Source organism: Eubalaena glacialis, chromosome 7, assembly GCF_028564815.1.
Source record: "Eubalaena glacialis isolate mEubGla1 chromosome 7, mEubGla1.1.hap2.+ XY, whole genome shotgun sequence".
NCBI lineage: Eukaryota > Metazoa > Chordata > Mammalia > Artiodactyla > Balaenidae > Eubalaena > Eubalaena glacialis.
Genome location: NC_083722.1, coordinates 41941345 through 41963031, shown reverse-complemented (window position 1 = coordinate 41963031; position 21687 = coordinate 41941345). Strand labels below are relative to the sequence as shown.

Here is a 21687-nt window from a genome sequence, read left to right as displayed (position 1 = left end):
TGTTTGTATATGCACAGACTACCTCTAGAAAGATACAAAGTAATAAAAGAGTGGCTTTCTCCCGCTGAAGGGAAGTGCAGGCCTGGGACTCAGGAAGGGGCACTGCTTTTTGCTTTTCACTCTACACATTTTTCGTGCTGCCTTAATGTTCTACCACGTCCATACACTACATATTCAAAATAAAAAATGCTCTCTAAAATATCTCTAGACATTCCAAAAAAAAATAAGTACTGACGGTAGAGCACTGGCCGTGTGTAATTCAATGGTGTGAACTTAAAATGCATGGAATTTCATTTCAACTTTACCATTTTTGAGTACCTCCATTACTCTAGATCCTAGGGATACAAAAACAAAGGCAGCCCTTCCCTCAAGGAGCTCCGAGTCCAGTAGAGAGAAAGACATCCACAATGCCAGGTGGCAGCCAGGATGCTGGAGGGTGAAGGATGCCCCCCTGGGCTCCTTGGGGAGCTGGCTGGATGCCCTGCAGTGGAGCTCTAGACAATCACCACCTCTCACTGAAGTCAGGGACTCAAATCTTAGGTGCGATTATGGGGGACTTTCTTCTGCCTCGTTAAACATTTCTGCATTTGTCAAGGTTCCCAAAATGGGCATCAGTATCACTTCTGTAATCAGAGGCAGGGAAAAAAATACTACCCCCCAAAATCAATTGCCAGCATCAAAAATATCAACCCAACTGAATTTTTTTAGCTTAAAAGTTGAAGCACTAATTAAAATTCTGGCTATCTTCTCTGTCTTACCATGAAACTAATGTGATGAAAGGTTTGTAAAGAGGAAGAGAGCTGGGTTTTTAGTGAGCCCTCACACTGTTTCAGATTGTTTGGCACCTAGGAAAGCATTCACAAGATGCGTGAATCAGAAAGAACAGGAAAGAAGGGCTGGTACATATCCATCACCCTTCCCTTTAGTCCCCATGAGCTGACTTTCAAAGAAATATTTAGTTTACAAAGAATCCTAGAAAAGTATGAAAATCTTGAATAAGGAACTTTAACATACTATTTAAATATTCTATGGAAATAAGCTATATTCAAAAGCATTGACTACAAATTTAGCTCTATTTTGATTTTGGTAACTCAAAATGAACACAATAAAAAGGCTTTTGACTGATTGCTATAGGCGCCAGGCACTTAGAATTTCCACCTCCGTGATTTCTCTCTCCCCACGTGTTTCTTTTGCTTAAGATTCAAGAGCCTGTTGGGAGAGAGATGAAGGGGTTCGATTCCTAAAATACATTTGGATAGTCCATCAGGTAATGAATGCAGAAGTATTAGTATATAACAATCAGAGAACACAGAGCCAACATCTATTTTGTAGTCCAAGCCTAAATTATACCGAATATAATTAGCAAGCCAAGAATGAGGAAATATACCAAACGAGAAACAAAAATGTGCCCTTTGGTACTGTGCTCACCATAATTTGTATCCTCAAAATATCTAATGAACAGCCCAGTGACAAAGGCATTGAAGATTAAAGCCTCTTTTACTTAAAAACTGCTTCTGAGCCTGGAATTACATCAGACACACCTTCATGCATTTGCCAAAAGAGCTCACGTTATGAAAGCCAAACTTTCAGTTAAGATTTTAAATGATTAGCGAGAAAAGAATGCGGAGTTATTCAAAAGTCACAAAGGGGAGATGGAAACTCAACGGCAACATGCTCGGGTCCTCGGCAAACCTGCTTCTATCCTGGATATGGGAAGGGTTTTGTTTTGACAGCACCCTGGGCCAAAACCAAGGCATTCTTTTTTGGGGCTAGCATTAAAAACCAATAAAAACAAAACATTTTGTAAAAGCTGGTCTGCCTGTCTTCCAGGAAGATCAAGGTCACGTTGGCTGAGACGAAGTTTCACGGAGAGATGGCTGTATGTGCGTTGAGCCTGCTTCACTAGCCTGTGGACGCAGCGGAGGGAGAAGAGAACCCAGGTCTGTCCCTGAAAACTGGAGCCTGAGTTCCCTGCAGGCCCAGCAGGCAGAAGCCAGCTCTGACAGGCTGCAGAGTCCCCCTGGCAGGCCAGGCCCACAGACAACTGTCACCATGTTTCAGGGACCTGGGGGGAGAGGACTGGGCCTGAGCCAGGCCTCAGATACAGCTCCTTGGGACCAGCTCAGCTGTGCGTGCATGTGTGTGTGTACACGCGTGTGTGCACATGTGCAAGCACGCGAGAGGAAGGGCCCAGTGGGACAGCAGAATAGAAAGCGAGAGAAGGGCACATCTCAAGCTGTGGCCACTAAGGGCCCCATGGCACACCTGGACCTATAGGCTGAGCCACAAACACCAGGGACAACAGGACAGGGGGCCCATCATCCGTGAGCCCCACAGAGGAAGGGACTCTAGGCCAGAGGAGAAAGCAGCTATCCACTCCCTCTGACAAATACACCAGGAGTTTAGAGTATGATGGAGACCCTTGACTTCCAACCCTAGGTGATGAGCACCATGGCACATGCCAAGCAGAGCAGGTGCCCTGTGTATACGGACTGCACTCCTCACAACGCCCTCCCCAGATGGCATCACCAGCCTCACTTAAAGGACGAGAGAGAGTGGCATGGACACATATACACTACCAAATGTAAAATAGATAGCTAGTGGGAAGCAGCCGCATAGCACAGAGAGATCAGCTGGTGCTTTGTGTCCACTAGAGGGGTGGGATTGGGAGGACACGCAAGAGGGAGGGGATATGGGGATATATGTATATGTATAGCTGATTCACTTTGTCATACAGCAGAAACTAACACACCATTGTAAAGCAATTATACTCCAATAAAGATGTTTAAAAAAAAGGTAAACAAAACAAAAACAAACAAACAAAAAGGACGAGAGAACGAGGCTCAAAGATGGTGAAGTAACTTGGCGAGACCACAGAACCAGTACAGAGGAGGCCGGGCAGGAACCTGACCCCATTCGACCCAAAGCCCACCGCGCCCATGCTTCTCAGGGTGTGGCTGCGGGACCCCCAGCACCACTCACCTGGGGCGCCCCGCCCCACCCCGGGCACATAATGCATCAGAATCTCTGGAAATGCAGCTCCAGAATCCATAGGTTTCCAAAGAACTCTGCAGGTGCTTCTGATAAAGAACCAAGTCTGAACCCCTGTGGTGCCTGCCCGGGAGCAGCCAGAGGAGGCAGCCGGGTCCCCAGCAGACACAGGAGAGGCGCGGCCGCAAGCCTGCTTCGTGCGTGTGCTGGTCACCAACCAACTGCGCCGGCGTGTGGCCACATGCACATCGTTCTTTACAGTCCCCAATGAGGGAGCCCAGACCCCAGGGGCTCCCAACCTACAGCCTAGAGCCCAAAGGGCCCACGAAGACAGTAACACCGGTCTCAGAGTCCACTGCAGTATTTCAAAGGCCAAGAGAAATCATACCTTCGTTACCTGACTCCAGGTCTAAGTAAAATGTCTTTGGAAGAGGGAAAATTTAGCGGTTCATCACTTCACAAATACAGTGTGTCTGGACTCAAAGCGTTCACAGCCAGGCTGAAAACGGAACAGAGAAGTGGCACAGACCCCAGGCAGGCGCCATTGCTCCAACGTCTGGGCACTTCCCCACTGGAGCCACCTCGGGGGCCACCTTGGGGACCCTCCCCCCACCCAGCAAGACAGAAGACCCGGGTCAGTGCTTCAGGGAACTACAGTATTTCCCAGACAGACCATAACCTTATTCTCTAGACTTGGTCCCAGCCTGTCCCAAACATCAAATGTCCCTTCAAAGGAACAAAGACCTGCAAACTCCAGGCATGGTCAAAGGTATGTGTGGGTGGCCTGAGGATAAACAGTGTTTTTGAAATTTGAGTAAAACCAGCAGGGTGATTATCTGAAGGGCAAACCATGCCTTTGGATGCACACGTGCCTACGTTACAGCTCATTCACCAAGTTTGAAAACTAAGAAAATAGAATATAAAAGCTTACTGAATCAACACCCAAAAAAATTGATCTACACATTGCTTAGCCAACTAACTTGAGCCGAACTCTGTGAGAAAATGAACTGGGGAGAAAGTAAATATGGAAAGAAGAGATGGGCAAAAGGGTAAGGAAAGAAAATGCTGTAAGGAAGCAAAAGAGGAAAGACAAGTCAAGAAGCAAACTAGAAAAAAGGAAAAAGAAACAGGATTGCCAAAGAGGGACACTCCATCCAGAGGAAAGGAGCAGGACTGCTCACACGTTTTTATCAGGATCTGCGGTTCACTTGAGCCAAAGGCTTCAGATTACTATCACCCCCCTATTAGCTCCCACTGGGAAACTAATTAGCTAGTTAGGTCTTTATCTTTAAAACCTCCATCCTCCAAACAGAAGGAGATGCCCAGAAAGGCGCGGAGCTACCGAGACAGTGGGCTCCAGCTCACAGTCACCCCCCCACCCCTGCAAAGCCCTAGGGTCTGTAGAGCAGAGGGGACGACAGGAGCCCAGCCAAACCCAACCTGTGCACTTGATACACAGTGTGGTTTTTAAATTGTTTAATAAGATGTCAACAATGAGAAATCAGGAGACTTCACAAAGAAAATCTTGTTTTCCAGCAAAAGAAAAACAAAGCACTGAGTGAGGCAGTAGCAGGAGGCCCTCATCCCCACCTTGGGTTGGTCAGGTGGGGGCATCCCCTCCAGATGGGGCGTGGGCGCCTCCTGCCCACGGGCCTGTCTCAGGCTGGACCTCCCCATCCCACGCCCCCTACCTGCCCCTGCACAGCTGATCCTGAGACAGGCGAGCCTCGCAGCCCCCCGGCTTCCTTGAGGCTAGTGACCGCCACACCCTGGGCGTCACCATCCTCACCTGGTCACACCCTGGAACGCTGACCCCGCTCCGAGCTGCTTCCCGTCACTCACCTTGACTCCGATATTCCAGACCTGCCAGGACCTCTCCCACAACCTCCACCTCTGCTTCTCCTGGACCCTCTCCCCTTGCGGGAACCGCCCCCTCTCTCCACCGAAACAGCATCCCAAACCTTATGCATCAGAAACCTCAGGGACCTCACACCCTCTCATCCTGCTGGCCTCCCCCGCAGGTGGACGGGGCACCCACATCCCACCCTCCTCTATCCCAGGCCAGTAGAGCTGAGCCTTCTGGAGGAAAACAGAACTACCCACGAAGGCCAACGGCACCCCCGGGAATGCACACCCACCCAGGAATGCCCTGAGCACCCCCCCCGCCCCCTCCTCCCTCACCTTGCAGGTGCCCCACCCCGTCCTCCACTGAGAATACTGAAGCCCCCAGCCCTGATCTTTTATTAACCACACACACCCTTCCCCTCGGTCCTCAAATTCTGAGGGTGGTACCCAGTTCCTCAAGCTGAAAACTCAGCTGTTATCCTTGAACCCAGACCCTCCAAGCCAGTCAGTCACCAAACCCTGCCCCTGTCTGCCTCCAAAGTATCCCCCCTGCCCCTGTCCCGCTCCCCTGAAAATCCGCGCACAAGCTGCCAACAGACTGAGCTGTCTCCACACAAGTCTGATCAGAGCCCCCGGGCTTACTGAAACTCCACTGACGACACGCCTCCACGACAAAATAAGGACCAGCCTCCTGAACCTGGCTTTCACAGCCACTCACAGTGGGGCTCCGGCTGTCCTGAGCCCTCTCCTTAGAAATGTGGCTGGGTTGTACACCCCTCCCTCCACCCCTAGGAAGCCCGTGCCACCAGCTCCATGGGCTCGACACAATGTGCCCGGGTGTCAGATGCCACTGCTCACTTTTGCACGCCCAGTACCTAATAAATGCACTGGCCTTTCAGTGCACGTGAGCTGCGTGTTGACCTCAGGGCCCCCGGCCTGGCTCTGCCAAATGAGAACATGGCATGAAAAAGCAGGGCCTCTGGAGCCCCCAGACCTGGACTTCCCACCAGGTTGTTTCCCACGTGGGTGACCTCAGGCAAGGGCTCAGCTTCTGTGTTCTCATCTGTAAAATGGGGCCTTTAAAAACCCTCCCACATAGGGCTGACCCGAGGACCAGGCAAATCCTGTGTACGTGCCTAGCTGTGCGTCTGAAACACAGTAGGCGGTCAGCAAAGAGCTCCACTGGGTGTTTTCAAAACCGTAGCTGAGGTTTCCCTCCGCTCTTCCAAGGCGAGGGCAGGCGGTCCAGCGCATGGGCAGACCTTCCGCACCACCTGGCCATCTCACTCCTCATCCACGCCTCTGCAAAGACACAGGCCTGAGCAGGACCAATGCTGTGTTCTCCCTGGACCCTGCGCCGGCAGGATGCGCTGCCTCAGCCCCAGCCTCCCACCCGAGTGCACAGCAAAGCCCCACCGCACGTCCCGCTGGCTGCCGGCGGGTCCCTCCAGGGACGCCGGGCGCAGGCTGAACTTGACTGATGCTGGGCTGCGGCACCGCCGGCCCCTCGGAGTAACTCACCACACTGTGGCACCAAAGGGAAATGTCCGAGGGTTTATGTATCTCAGCTACCCCACAAAAAATTATTTTTTCAATGCAACAGACATTTTTTGAACATTTCCTGTGAATAAAGCACTGAGTTCCCCACTGCCTGAGACAGAGATGCAAAAAACAAGTCCCTGATGACAAACCGAGAGAAACAAACAGATGCACAGCTAAGTCTAACCCCGAGGAACAGCAGGAGAGAGGTGAGTCAAGAGGGACTGCGGCAGGGGGGGGAGGGAGGGGGTGGTTGCGGGGACATGGGGTCATGGGTATGGCTGCAGAGCTGGGAGGGCTTCTCAGAGGAGGCAGCATCTGCCCTGGAGAAGAGGCTTCTGAGCGGAGCGCACAGCAACCGACAGGCACGGAGGTCTGGAAGACGCGAGACCACTGAGTCACAGAAATTTAACCATTAAAGACCACAGTCAGAAAGTACTAAAAAGGACTTAGCATGTTAGAATTTAACAACTTAGAAAATAAGTATATCTGGTAATTTAATCTTTATAATATCTTCTTGACTTATTTTTTCTTCTCTCACAAATTTTCTCTCACACATAGTGAGAAGGAAACCTAGGGAAAACATCGACATGTCCAAGCTTTTCTTTTTCTTAAGAATACCTTGGAACAGAAATCAATCCTGCCGGAGACTTTTCCTGAGCAGACGGTCCCTGTGTTTCTGGCAGAAGACACAGGGTTAAACTAGAGAGACGTCACAAAAGGAGGGCATCTGCAAGGGCCAGCAGGCGGGCACTGTCTCTGCCCCTCCTCCTTTCAGAAGCACTGCAGCCACACCCATCCCCACCCCATATTCCTACTCCTCACCTTCCCTGCCTCCCTGCCTCCCACTAGAGGCCAGAAAAAGAGTCCAGGGTCCACCCGTGACTCTGCATATGACCATCCCCGGGTGCCACCATACGAGGAGCTGCAGGTCACTCAGGAGTCCCCTCAGTGCCCGGCACTGCCGACCTGCTAAACCAACCCTAACTTTCCTTTGGGCCTCCTGACACGTGAGAGCCCTAAGTGCCTCTGTCACTTAAGGCATCTTAGGTTGAGATGTTTGTTACTAGCAGTCAAGAATATTCCAAAGGCGCTCCTGTTTCTTCAAGGCTGAAACCCTCTATGAGGGGAAATGACCAGTGAGCTGAAACCATAGAAGTTACCTGACTTACTTTGGACCTAAACCCGAATGTCGAAATCAAACATTTTAGAATATAGAAATTTTTAAAGACTATAGGGACTACACCTCACAAGCAATTACCCCCTGCTCTATTTGCCTGACAAAGACATCCTGAGACAGATTTTCTTTTTGAACAGCAAGTTCTGAAGAGGGGTGGGCATGGGTGAGGTTGAAGAGTGGGGGTAGGGCTTGCTTTCTCCTGGCCTCTGTGTAACTTCAGTGAATCACCACCATTATCAGAGAGAAAGTGACACTTTCCCCTACCGCCTCTTGCCATCATAGAACCAAGTTATCGCAAATCAAGGTAGGTGAATTACTGTCATATGCTACTAGGTAAGGTGCATCTCCTATAAGACGCATAGCTTCTATTAACCTAACCTTATTAGCGTCCATGTGTAGCAGTACTGGAATGTGTATACTTCCAGAAAGTACATTAGAACCTCTTTATGATTCTGACCTTTACAGTCAAGACTCGTAACTTGCCTCATGATCTAATCACTTGATATCATGCTTTGAGAACAGAGATCAATAGTATAATAGCTGAATCATTGGCAGCAGAATTATAATGGAGACACTCCTAGGATAAAACCAGCGCTCATTTTCTCTCCTAAAGGTAAAAAAAATCCAGCCCCCAAAAATGGGTGCCACTAATCTTCTTTGAAAGATTATGCATGAATAAGCACATTAATATTTGGTGACCTAATTTTTAAAATATTTCAGCTCAGCGCTCTTTTTCTTAACAATGCAAAAATAACCCAGGGGACACAGGTGTCTCTGTCCCCTTTCCCAGAGTGGACGCAACCCCTGGCCCATCAGGTGGCTTTTGGTGCCAAAGACGTGGTCTCTGTGCATGTGACCTTGAGGAGAGACGGTCCAGTGGTTAGGAATACTGGCTCTTGAACCAGACAGCCCCAGTGTGACCCCCAGCTCTGCTCGTACTAGCTGTGTGACTTTAGCAAGTTAAGTCATCTCTCCGTGTCCTGGTGTCCTCAAGAGGATAATAAAGCTATTTATGTTTGTTGTGAGGATTGAATGAGTTCATCATGGGAAGTGTTTAGGCAAAGCACAGCTCGGGGCACATTGCTCAAAAAATGTCTGCTGTCTTTATTATAATTATCGATACCCAGGCTTCCACCCCTAAGTTCTGGGTCTCATAAACACTTCACCACACCCCAACTCAAGGACTTACCAGGTCCTATGCCACTATACTCCCTTTCCTGGTCCTCCCAAACCCCGTAAAGGCTCTGCCAGCGCCCCAGTTGAGAAACCCAAAAACGTACATCCAATACATCAGCAGGTCCTGTTGACTTTACCCCCAAGACAAATCTCATCACTCACTGCTACCACCCCGGTCCAAGTCCCCATCAGTTCTCCAGGTCTCTCTGCTCTGTGAACCCTTCCTCCCTCGAGACTAAACTCTCACCTGCCAGCAGAGTGAACTTTCTAAAACACAAATCAGATATCTATAGGCTTACGATCTGCCATACTTTCAACTGGTGAAAAAAAATCCAAACTCCTCACCGGGGTCTCTGAGCTCTGACATACATTAACCCCACCAACATCTTCACCTCATACCAGCCACACTGACCTTCGTTCTGCCCACAAACACCCCAAACTCATCCCGAGCCTTTGCAAGGAGCTCTGCACTGTTCACACAACTGCCTCACCGCATCAGGGCAAGGGTCACCTCCTGGGAGAGGTATTCTCGGAGTAAACAGAAACCTCTCCATGGCTCTCAACCACATTTCCCCATTTGGTTTGCTTTATAGCTCTGATCACTATCTGAAATTCTTATTTGCTTATCCATTTACCAGCGGTCTCCCTTACCTGGAATGGAAGCTCCGTTAGGACAAGGCAAGATAGCCACCTTGCCAGACGGAAGGATGCCTGTAGCACAGCCGGCACTCAGTAAAGAGGCAGGGTGCATAGGGGAAGGGGGAGGGAGGGTCTGCCAGGACCCAGCAGAGATCGACCCCCCCAAACCCCCACTCCTGAATCACACTGCCTGGGAAGCCTGACACCAACATCTAGTCAGGAAAGCAAATTTCAGCAGAAGAGTAGAAGGCTGTAGCTTTTGATCCTAATATACTCCTCGAAAAGCCACCTCAGTCTGATTTTAACCCATAGCTATTCCTTAATCATCAGTCCCCAAATTAGGTTTCCCAAAATACAGTCTCTCGGGTGCTCAAATCAACCCAGAGTGAACTTTCAAACAACGGCCTCTGAACTCTGCTTGAGTTCATTTAAAAAGGAGACAAAAAGCCCCAGCCAAGTTGCCTATTTTACCTCACTTCTAAAAGCTGGGAGAATGCAACTGACACAGGGGAAAAAAATTCAGTGTTCAAAGGTTGTTGGTGTGTGTGTGTGTGTGTGTGTGTCTGTGTGTCTGTGTGTGTGTGTGTCTGTGTGTCTGTGTTTTAACCAAAGAAAATCTGCTGATCTTTTTCCCTTAATTGGTTCTGGGAATCAACAACTGACCACAGGAGGGTAAGCGTTTGGAACAGCTTCTCCTTATTATCAAATCCTTGATTATAATGATTAAGCCTGGACTTGTGGTTCTACTAAACCTCACTGAGCAACCTCACGGGTCACTTGCACAAGTGGGGACCACTCCCCTCAGGTTAGCACTGTGGCATCAAGTCATAAAATGTCATAAAATTAGCATCCAGGCAGGTCAGAACTCAAAGAGACCTTGAACATCACTAACACCACCTCTTCAAGACAAATAAGGAAACTGAGGCTCGAGAGATTATGTGAATTGCCCAAGGTCAGTGCTAGTGTCAGTCAGAGCACGGACACAAGCCCAGGGCTATCCAACTGCAAGACCAGTGCCACCACCATGACGCCATCCATACAAGCAAGGATGGCAGAGAGCCCGGCTCTTCATGGAGTAATCGGTAAGCTCGACTTACAGTCTGCCCCCAACCCATTTCTAAATCCACTTGCCAAAAGGGCTGAAAACGTCCCCAAGAATGCTGCTCGAATATGTCTTCAATGTCTGCTCTGTGACGCAGCAGGAAAGCAAAGAAGAAAAGGTGTGTTGTGGCTTCGATGGGGGACAGAGATCATTTCAAAGAGGTAACAGTAAGGACACAGGTGTCCCCAGAAACCAGAGAAGAGGGAAGGGAAGTGTTCCCAGAGGAACGTGATCGCCTGAGCTGTGTCCCACGGGATGACCAGCAGGGAGGCAGACAAAGAAGCCAACAAAGAGGAACTCCCAGGAGACAGAGCACAAAAATGAAGACTCTGAGGCATGAAAAGACTGGTAACCAAGGGCAGCTAAGTGCTGCTGAAACGCAAGGTTCAAGCAGGGAAGAGATGGGAGATAAGGTAGAAGAGCCAGGCTGTATCCTGCAGGCGAGGAGCCACTACAGCAGGAAGTCACCCATCACATCTGTGTTTTAGAAAGATCTCTCCCGCCAAGAATTGAGACAGGATTTGAAGAAGACAGGACGAAGGAGTTTGAATCCTCTCTCACAAAACAGCCAAGAATGATGACAACAACCAGCCGATTTGATTGGGTGCTGTCTATGTAACAGACACTGTTCGCAGCACACATAGTAACCCATTTACTCTTCACACACATGAGGTGGGGTCTATTAGTACCTTTTTACAGATGAGCAAACTGAGGCCCAGTGAGGCTCAGTTACTTGTCCCAGGTGTCACAGCTAAGGGGTCAATCTCCTAACCACGCTACACACTTTCCCGACAAGCAAGAGATCCAGGCCAGAAGCAACACATCAGTAGAAGGGACGGAGGGAGGGGCTGACCGGCCCCCCACACCCTGCACGCTGCCTTGCCCTCCTGCTCCAGAAACTAAATCAACCCACATTAGGAATTCCGTGACGCCAACCTCTCTGCCCGACTAAACAGCATAAGCCACCTGAATGCAAGCATTAGATGTCAGTCTTCCAAAGACCCGGAACGAATATCGGATTGACGGAAGCCCACCCAAGGGTCTTCCCAGGTCTCTGGGAAACAGCCCCAGTCGAGGAGAGAGGGGGCAGAGATGACAGAACCCGTCTCCCCACCTATTTCTCCAGCCCCCAGAAAGAGCACAGGACCTGGAGCCAGGAGTGGGAGAGGACTGCCCACGTGTTCATTTTGCTCTGATCCATCACTTTACCTCACTCGTCTTGCACTTCTTTAGCTGTAAGGTGGGTAGATGTCTCCTATCACTAGGCCTCCATCCAACTCGGATTTAAAAAATAATCATCTTTGACAAGCTAGCAACATCTACTGAAATTTGTAAAGTATGTACCCTTTCATCCTGTGATTATGCGCCTTGAACCCATGCAAAGAAACGTTTGCATATGTGTACAAAGTAATATGAACAAGAACATTCAATCTAGCGTAGTTCATCGCTGCAAAAATTTGGAACAATTTAGATGTCCAGCAATAGGAGAATGGTGAAATAAATAAATCATGGCATATCCTATATAAGGGAACCTACAGCACCAGCACTGATGTTAACTTACATCTATACATACTGACACAGAAGACATCCAGGATACGGAGTTAAGTACAAAACAGCAAGTGGTGAAAAAAGTTATATAGTAACTTATATAGAAGTAATTTATATAGGAGTCCTCTTTTCCTTTTAACAATGATAAATATATGGTGGTATGTGAAGAGGAAAAGTCTATAAAGATACGTTCTAAAATTGTTCATGTCTGGTATCACTTGGAGGGAATCAAGGAAAATGTCACATTTTTTATTCTTTGAATTCTTCTATGCATCCAACACATAATAACAAGACAAAATAAGGCCACATCATAGTCAAATTCAGGCAGGTTGCACTAACAGCATGAGCCTCAGAGGCCTCAGCATCTTCCACATCAGGTCAGGCGGTCAGAGCCCAAGTCACAGTATCTTCTACATCAGGTCAGGCAGTCAGAGCCCAAGTCACAGTATCTTCCACATCAGGTCAGGCAGTCAGAGCCCAAGTCACAGTATCTTCTACATCAGGTCAGGCAGTCAGAGCCCAAGTCACAGTATCTTCTACATCAGGTCAGGCAGTCAGAGCCCAGGTCACCTCCTCAGAGGTTTGGTAGCTCCTTTCCGGGCTTCACAGCTGCTCATCTGACTCAAGCTCCCCACGTCCACCCCAAGTCAGCTGATAGTCCCTCCGACTATCTTTCCCCCAGAAGTGGGTGTGGATTGTGGAAAGAAAGGTGACCAGAGCGGTCAGGGTGGAGAGGCCACGCTATCCAGGAATCAGTCTGGAACACACTGCAATTAGGTGTACCACCTTCCACCCACCACATGACAAATCCATGCCTTGCGGTTCTCGGAAACAGAAATACCAAATGTCTCCCAACTGAGTCAAATTCTCTGGAATCTAGAAGTTACAGCCTAGATAAGGAAATTCTTCCAGACAGTGATAAGCAAAAAAAAAAAAAAAAAAATTAGTATTCCATCTTACTTCTAGAAATTCAAAGTATTTTACACTACAGGCACATACACATACACACACACACACACACACACTCGATTAGATCTTCTAAAACACCACATGCAATAGTAAATTACCATCCCTGTCCACTAAATAATACCCAAGAGAAAGTAAATGGACATCCAGCAGTTTCTCCTGTGCATTTACTAAGATCTGGCCCATGATCTCATCGCCCCTCATAACTATCCCATGAAGTGGAGGACAAACATCTAGCCCCGTGTTCTGGGGAAAATCCTAAAATAGGCAAATTTCCTTTAGACTTCTGTGAGCAAAGAGAGAAGCCTACAGCCTCACTGGATCCACACCCAGAAGAGCCCAACGCCTCCGTTCATGGCTCGGTGAGACCATGGTTGGGATTTTTGTCATCACTGCTGAGAAATGTTTACACTGCTATTTCTGACCCTCTTGTGTAAATATCAGCTATGCTTTACCCCCCAAATTTCAAGCCTGTGTAAAGGGTCCTTTTTAAGGAAATCCCAAGTACCCAAGTATCAGAGTTACAGAAGCTGCAATTTTTGGCAGAGAGGGTAACGCTCCAGAAGCTGTGAGGAGGGGCTGAAGTGGCCCCTTCTCTCTGGAAGCCCCTGGTAAGAGGGGAGGGGGGCTGGGGAAATGGGTTCATTTTTCTGTTACCAGCATGACTCAACTTTCTCAACTCTAGGAAAGGTTTATTAAGTGAATACTTTTACTTTTTCTCAAAGAATTGAGCAATTTTTGTAAGATTTCAGCAACAAGTTGACTTCAAGTGACTCTGGAAACCAAAAGGCTCCAAGCATCAGTGTTTTAAAGCATCAGCAGAGGACAGAGGAAACTGAGGTCCGTGGTCCGGTACACACATAGCACATACTCATGTTACTTGGGAAAAAAGAACCCACAGGATCTCCAGTGTTACTATGGCTGCAATTTTATCAACTTGATGACCCAATTCAACTGAAACCAAAAAAAAAACACAAACTCTTCCCACCCCCAGCACCTCTGGCTGTCCATCTCTCCCCTAAGCCAATGCCTACATACACAGCTTAGCGAGCAATTTACAAGTTCAATGCCGACACACCCCACAATCGAGGAAAATGTATCCACAACAAGGAGGTAAACGCTTTGTGTTTAGTGTCCCCCGAGCCCTGATGAAGGGCCTCAGGCAGTCAGCACAACACGGCAGGGGGAAGAGGAGAAACGGTGCTGGACCAGAGGGCAGGAAACCCCCCGCCTGAACGCCCTTGATGACATGATCCATCCCACCTTGCCCACCCCACAGGTGCCGGATGGTTTCCTCCCACCCAGACCACCACAGTGGCTCCTGACAGCATCCTCTGCTCGTCCCAGGACCACCTTCCCAGAAGAGAGGTCCACCTGTGCGGCGCCTCTCCTGACACACCGTCCAGACCCGGCCTGGCCCCTCTCCAGTCCCGCGACCACTTGGGCAGCCTCGCTCGAGCCACCTGGCAAGGACGGGCTTTGGCGACCACGACAGGTTTTTCCTTCCTTCTAACGTGAATGTCACCCCCTCTGAAGTCTTCCCTCAGCTCCCCAAAGAGGGAGATGCCTCAGAGCTGTCACAGGGCCAGGCCCCGTCCCCAGGGGCAAGTGACACGGAGCTGGAGGCACGCCCTGGCTCCACAGCTGACCTTGGCCAAGTTCCTTACACGAGCCTCCGAAACAACTCCCTAAGTAAGTCTCGGTGCCCACACTGGCAAAACTGGAATTATAAGGGCTAAAGTGAGTGGTGATTCCATTTAAGGGAAATAATTTCTAGAGAGAACTTAACGCAATGTTTGGAGCTCAGTAAAATCTCAGAAAGTGGCATCTAGTAGAATATTATTAATAAGTAGCAGATGCTCAAAGTTAATCAAAGACACTCCAACGTCCACTAACCTGGGGCAAATGACATCTTCCCCAGGCCTCAGTTTCCTCACCTGTAAAGTGGGGGTGGGGGGGAGAGGGAGCAGGAGATGAGGGAGGGGCACTGGACTAACACGGAACAGAACAGGAAAACAACCAAGAGCTAAACTGTGTAACAGCAGCAGGCTCTCTGAGAAAGCAGAACTGAAGTTAGTTTCCCTAACTTGAGAAACGTGCAGGTCATGGCTCTAAGGGGCAAGTGGTCTCTTGGACGCCCTTCCTCCTGGGCTTTGTCTTAAATTATTTTCATTATGATGCTACTTAAGTCTGTCCAAATATAAAGCTTCATATGCTTTAGCCCTTATAAAACTGTAAGGTGAGACAATGTAAAAATTGGATAAAAACCAATAAGAGAGCTCAGCTTTCATTGAACATGACGTATGACAGTGATGCAAATGCTCACAGTGTGCTCAAATGCTCACAGTGTGTTAAGTACAAGACTCCCTGGAGTGAGTGCCTGGCAACTCTGTGTGGCTCTACCACCGCGGGGCTGGGATCCCCTCAGCCAGCCAGCCAGCCACCGCTCTTCTCTAACGGACTGTCGTGAAACCTTTGTTCATGAACTTCCAGCCCTCATCTGACCCAAAAACACAATTTCTGCGATAAGTCCACATCTGTCCTTTCCCCTTCGCGACAGACAATCAAAGGGGTGCGCAATCTAACACTGGCAGGAAATCTTTATGACGTGCCTCATTTGGAAGGTCATCTGGATGTTACAGAATCTATGATTTTTTTAATTATTATTTAAAAGAATATTAAAAATTTACTTTTGGTTTTAAAAAATAACTTGCAAATTCCCAGGAAAATGTCTTTAAACTCTAGTTTAAAACACATTGTTTCCTCAAAAATCAAGAAAATATTATATTTTGGTGAAAGAATTGGGGAACTGTATAAATATTATAAATTTGTTATATGGGGAAAAAAACATTGTTTCCTAATAAAAGCGTCTTGCCATAGTATCCAGGAAGATCTTAGACATCGCAGACCTAACTGTAAGTGTTCTGCGTGCATTTTCTCTTCAATCCCAAGAACCACCCTATAAAGTAGGTGCTACTGTGACACGTGAGGAAACCGAGGCTTGAAGAAAGAATGAAAGTGATGGAGCAGCACCTGAACTGATGCCAGCAGCCTTGCCCCCTGCTCCTTCCAGACCAGCCCTGAGAGCCTCTGCAGAGGACGGCCAGCCATGCACAGCAGGGATCCAGGGGAAACCAGCTGGGGGAGAGAGAGAGAGACGCAGAGGGAAGGTGGCATTCTCAAGGAAGAAATGACAGGACCTAGTGACAGGATGGATGGAGACAAGAAGCTAAGTCCCTGAACCTGTGAGCCAGGAAGAACGGCTGGCCCGGCCTCCAGAAATGGAACTGCTGGGGAGAGAAGCCAGTGCAGGGGGCCAGACCTAAACTGAAACGCAGTGGGTTTAAGACAAAAGGGACTTATTCCAAGTGGGGATGGATATCCTCTCAACAGATCACAGGCGAAGAAGTTGAAGTCTCATTACACAGGAATTATGTTTACAAGGCATGAAGATTATTTCAAAAAGACAAGGCGGTCAAAAGTGTCCAGCACAAGGGAATTCCCTGGTGGTCCAGAGGTTAGGATTTGGTGCTTTCACTGCCGGGGGCCCAGATTCAATCCCTGGTTGGGGAACTAAGATCCCACAAGCCTCACGCACGGCCAAAATAAAAAAGCATCCAGCATAGAAGAGATGGAGAACAAAGATAGGCAGGACAGGACCACTGAATTCTGAACATCTGTGTCTTTACTAATTCCAGTAGACCAGTGCACAGTACAAGTCAGGTGTGGGACCGGCAATCACGATGGCGAAGAAACAGGGCTGTCTCCCCGTGACAGCACGTAAGGACTCATCCAGGCAACAGGCATGCCCACTGTGTCCCAGATACTGTCCTAGGTTCAGCCACAAACAAAAACCCCCCTGCTGGCATGGAGCTTAAGTTCTGGCTGAGGAGACAAAGAACGAGCAAGCAAGGACACACTCTGGAATCAGGGGGTGATGAACGTTCTAAGGGCTAGGGAAAAAAAAAAAAGCAGGATATGAGAAAGAAGGAAGGGCAGGGGCAGGTATCTGAGATAATGTCATCTGGCAATCACGGAAGGACTGACTGAACTCTAAGAGGAGGTGACAGGATGAAACTCAACTTTTTAACCTAGAGAGGCTTGAGAGCATTCACTCCAAGTGTCTGCTGCCTAGTAGACCAGGCCCTGCAATGGTCTAGAGAGACCACAGCAAACACATGTTTGAAGGTATCTGAGCATCGTGCACATTGAGGGGAAAACTGATGTCATCAGGAACACAGAGAGGAAGGCAGGAGAGGAAGACAAGACAACCGCACCACGTGGATGACCTTCACTTCTGAAGACCTGGATTATTCTCTGACTCCATTAGAGAAAGACAGATGCTGGAGCAGTGATGAGCTTCAAGGGACAAGAAAGCAGCAGAGGAGAAAGATCTGCATCAGACTCAGCAGCCTTCATTCAACAGATAAACAGGGGTTTACTCAGCAGGACCCACTGGACGCCGAGCTCATGCTCCCAAGGGGGCACCTCGAGGTGTCTCTGTTAACACACACCCCAAAGGGATGGGGCTGGGGGAGGGGACCAGCTGGAGGATGGGAAGGGGTGGTGAGGCCAAAGGTGAGGGCTCTAAGTCCCCTGCAGCCATGAGAGGCTCACAGGGTGGGGCCACTGCTGAGGATGGTGATGCGGGTTCAGCAAAAGGTCGGCAGATTAGGTCAGTAACCACGGTGGCGTCTGATAACTGCAGTGCCCGCTCCAACCACACCCACCACACCTGTACTAAAGTCACTGTCTCCCCACAAAGCTGCTGATTAAACCTTGTTTAATCTATGTATCCCCCACAACTAGCAAATCCTGGAGGGTCAATAAAGGCTCTACTGAGGCCAAGCTTTCATGACAGGGGTAAACCAGGAGGGGCTAAATAACTGAGGGTCTGATGGAGGTGAGAAGCCCAATAGTCCAGATTCCTGCTCAGTTGGCAGATGCATGAAAGGGGAGAGCTGCGGGGGGGGGGGGGGGGGGGCGGGCGGGGGCCGGCCATAGCGACTGCATCACACCAGCTGGACAGCCCTGAAAGTCACTTCAATCCTGAGTCTCAATTTGGAAAACAAGGGGATTGGAGCAAATCAGAGGCTGCAGACTTTCAGGGAGAGGAGATGCTTTTCTCAGTGCTGAAGGCTGGGGAGCATGTGTACTTTTGCTATTGGGGTTGGGGGATGCAGGCTTCCCCTTTGGCTGCAAATGAATCGCGGAGACGAGAACATAATGCAGGTATGGCCACCACCATGAGGACCTTGGAGGTTTGTCCGCAGAAGAGGCCCACTGGTGACGTGGCAGGTAAGAAGACAGGGGCTGGGGGAGGGGGTCAGGACTGCAGTGAGCAGCGGTAATGAGTTATGCAGAACTCAGACGGGAGACAACGGATGCCCAAGCAAAGACTGTGAACGAAACATCCGTGTTTTGAAGGCGGTTGCTGGAGTCTGGCTTGTACACACCCAGGCACACAAAAAGTCAGGGAGAAACAGATTTTACACAACTTGAAAACTATGAAACTACTTTAAGAGCTGTAAGAGCAATTACCCATATGCAAGACCACTTCTAGCCTTTGAAAAGCTTGTTTATTACCATATTTACTGAGGGTTATCAGACTGTATTTTGAGCTTCTGAGAAGTTTCCATTTAGAATCAGTAGAAATACCTGACACATCCAAACCCCATAATTTCCCATACCAAGCTGAATCCCCCAACATTACAGAAAAACCCACAAACTTTGCAGAGGGGAGTGAAAAGCCAATCCAGTCACAGGAAATCTTCCAGCTCTACAAAAGAAAACAAACAAACAAAAACACCACAAAGAGCACTGAAACATTTCTAGTCCAACAGCTTTCCACTCAAGCTTTAATAAATTCATTCTGAAGCCCTTGAAAAGTATTAAATTACATACAGTATTCTATATTCCTGGCAGTAGCAATGCCTAAAACTTATTATAACTTAAGGCAGTAAGTGAGCTCATGACTTTTAAGTCAAATTTAAGGAAGCTAAAGGCCAGATAAAACCATGTGTTTGAAAATGCCCGCAAAATAATAAATGCCGGAGGGAACTGGATGGCTTTTCTGTTTCTAAGCTAAATAAAGCCTGGGGGGCTTTGCAAAGATCCTAGTGAGGATAATCACCGCCCCCCCACCCCATTGCACACAGCAAACCATCCAATCAATTCTACGCAGACCAAGGAAAGTTAATCCAAGAAGAATAACAACACTTGAAATGTTGAGAAAAACACAGTTCTGCTGTTTAAAACACTCTATCGGGCTGGAGGACAAATCGGGTCATTCTAACATGCCAGAACATTTGACTGGTGAGCGTTTCTGTGACCACGTCTTGGCTTTGTGTTAACAAAGGGTCCAGCAAGACGTCTGAGTTCCAACGCTCGGGCCTTCAGGTCCTCTCTCGCCTGCCAGCAGCCTCCCTACTTCCTGCACACCTTCGGATTAACTGCCCCGACTTCCTGCACAGCCCTGGATTTGGGCTACCTTCCTCCTTCAGGCTTACTCAAGCTAAGTTCCCCGGGCAAGCTCTAAGGGTAAAAGTTCGCAGTCCCCGACCCTCCATTAAAGCACAATCAGCATGTGTCGCTTGACAAGTCTGGCCGCGGCAGGGTGATTAATTTACATAAACAACTCGGAAGAGGTAACTCATCACTGCAAGGTCAGAAGTCAGCAGGCTGAACCTGGCCGCTTTGGGAGCGGCGGCTGCAAGGCTGGCCCACCCGGCAGAGCCTCTGCTGACGTTCACGGCGGCTCCTTCCACGCAACAGGTCCACGCAGGCAGGGCACCAGGGCACTTGCCCGCAGCTCCGCGGGCGCAGCCCCCCTCCTGCCCCGCCCCCCACGGCCGGTCCCGGAGCCCGGGCAGCTACGGCTCTTCCCCGCACGGCCCACCCGCGATAAGGCCCGGAGCACATTCTTCGGAAGATGCCGAGATAGCGCGGCTTGCTAGCGCGCTGCCCACCTCCTCCCGGCCCAGTCCAGGCCGAAGGGAAAAGGCGCCCCGGCCAGTGATCGGGGAATGCGAGACAAGGAGACCGCCCCGAGAGCCGGATGCCGCGCTCGGTCCTTCCAGCCGGGAACGGCCCCGGCCACCTGGCTCCTCACCTGCCCGGTCACAAGTGGCGGGCGCTAGTACATAGATATGTATATAAACTACATATCGGCACAGAACGTTTTCCCAACTGCACAAGCTACAGCGACTACTCAGAAAATAGCAAGTCGCTTTGTATAGAAAGAAAAGGAACTTTTCGGGAGGGGGAAGGGGAGGGGGAGGAGTACGGGAGGAAGAAGCAGGTGAATGAACGTAGACGTGGTTCCCGCGGGACCTGCCTGCCGGGTCGCGAGGTGGAAGAGGGGGCGAGAGGGGATGGGAGGGGAGGGGAGGGGAGAGGAGGGGACGGGGTGGGGGTAAGAGGAGGTGGCGAGGCTGGCGGGGCCCAGCCGCGCTCCCCCAGGGCGGCGCGCAGGTGAGGCTGGACACTCACCTCCGGCAGCTCGCGGAGCTGGTTGGCGTCCAGCAGCAGCTCCTCCAGGCTGCGGGCGTAGCGGTAGATCTCCTCGGGGACGTAGACAAGCGAGCAGTGGCGCTTGTCGATGGTCTCCACATGACGGTTGCACCGCCACAGGGGGATGCAGTGGAACATCGCCGCCCGCCGCCGGGTCCCGAGCCGCGGAGACCCAGGCTCCCCGCCCGCTCCGCCCACCCGGCGGCTGCGCTCCGCCCGCCACCCACCCCGCGCTCGTTGGCCCCAGTGCTCGCTCACACCTCGCGCCGGGCTCCACGCTCCCAAAAGCGCCCAAGAACCTCGGGCGAGAGCACACCCCCCCAGCCCCGCGCCCCCGCCCGCCCGCCGCTGCGCCCCTCCCACCCTCCGGCCGCGCCGCAGCCGCCAGCGCCGCGCTGAGCTTCCTACTCGCCGCCGCCGCACGACTGAGCATGCGCGCCAGTGGGCTAGCGCCCAAGGCGGCTCCCGCCCGAGGGATGCTCCGCTCCGGGTTTTCGCGGCGACCTGGATCGGGAGGGTCGGGATAGCAGCGGTCAGGCGCTCGCGGTCCCCCTACTCAGGCTGGGACCCAGGGAGTGTCGCGGCATCGGAGGGAGCCCCTCTGAAGGAGCCCGGGGCAAAGAGGAGGCAGGGGCGAGGCAGCCCGGGGGGAGCAGAATAACTTTGTTTTTTACTTTTACTTAAGTCGCTCTCCTCGCTCCCCTTCCCCAAAACCACTTTCCCTTCCGGGGTCAGGCGGGACCGCCCCGAAGCGTACCTTGCGCGCCGTGGGCGGCCGGAGTCCCAAGGTTCCGTGTGGTTTTGAGGTGCCTCCGCCGCCCTGGCTGCGACTTTCTTGGCCACTTGCGAGCGCGCTGCTCCAATACCCCCCGAAGTGAGCGGGCTGCCCCCGGCCCCGCACGGCACCCCGGCCCCTGCCCTGCCCCTGGTCCTCGGGCACCGCCTGCAGGCTGTGTAGCATCCTCAGTAATCACCGTCTCTGTACACAGTAATAGGAGATCCCTCTCCGCAAACCACCAGCATAGGCGTCAGAGAGTCTGCGAGATTCTCACAGATGTGGATGCACCCCATCAGAAGACCACGTACAAAAACGAGCTGGCAAAGATTAGTTTCTGAGCCCGTTCCAGCCTGGCCAGATGTTGGTCCCTGGCGACTAGCCTGGACAGGTGAGGAGGGAGGAGCGGGAGAG

At 50.5% G+C, this 21687-nt stretch overlaps 1 protein-coding gene across 1 annotated transcript in view; it reads right to left on the bottom strand.

The window, feature by feature from the left end:
* The window catches only part of LRRC1 (leucine rich repeat containing 1), a 131930-nt gene extending 111201 nt beyond the window's left edge, over positions 1 to 20729 (bottom strand). The window contains exon 1 of the mRNA XM_061195172.1: positions 20478 to 20729. Coding sequence (XP_061051155.1) covers positions 20478 to 20636 — 159 coding nt within the window. The 5' untranslated portion in view covers positions 20637 to 20729. The remainder of the gene's footprint in view (positions 1 to 20477) is intronic.
* Positions 20730 to 21687: the final 958 nt, after the last annotated feature.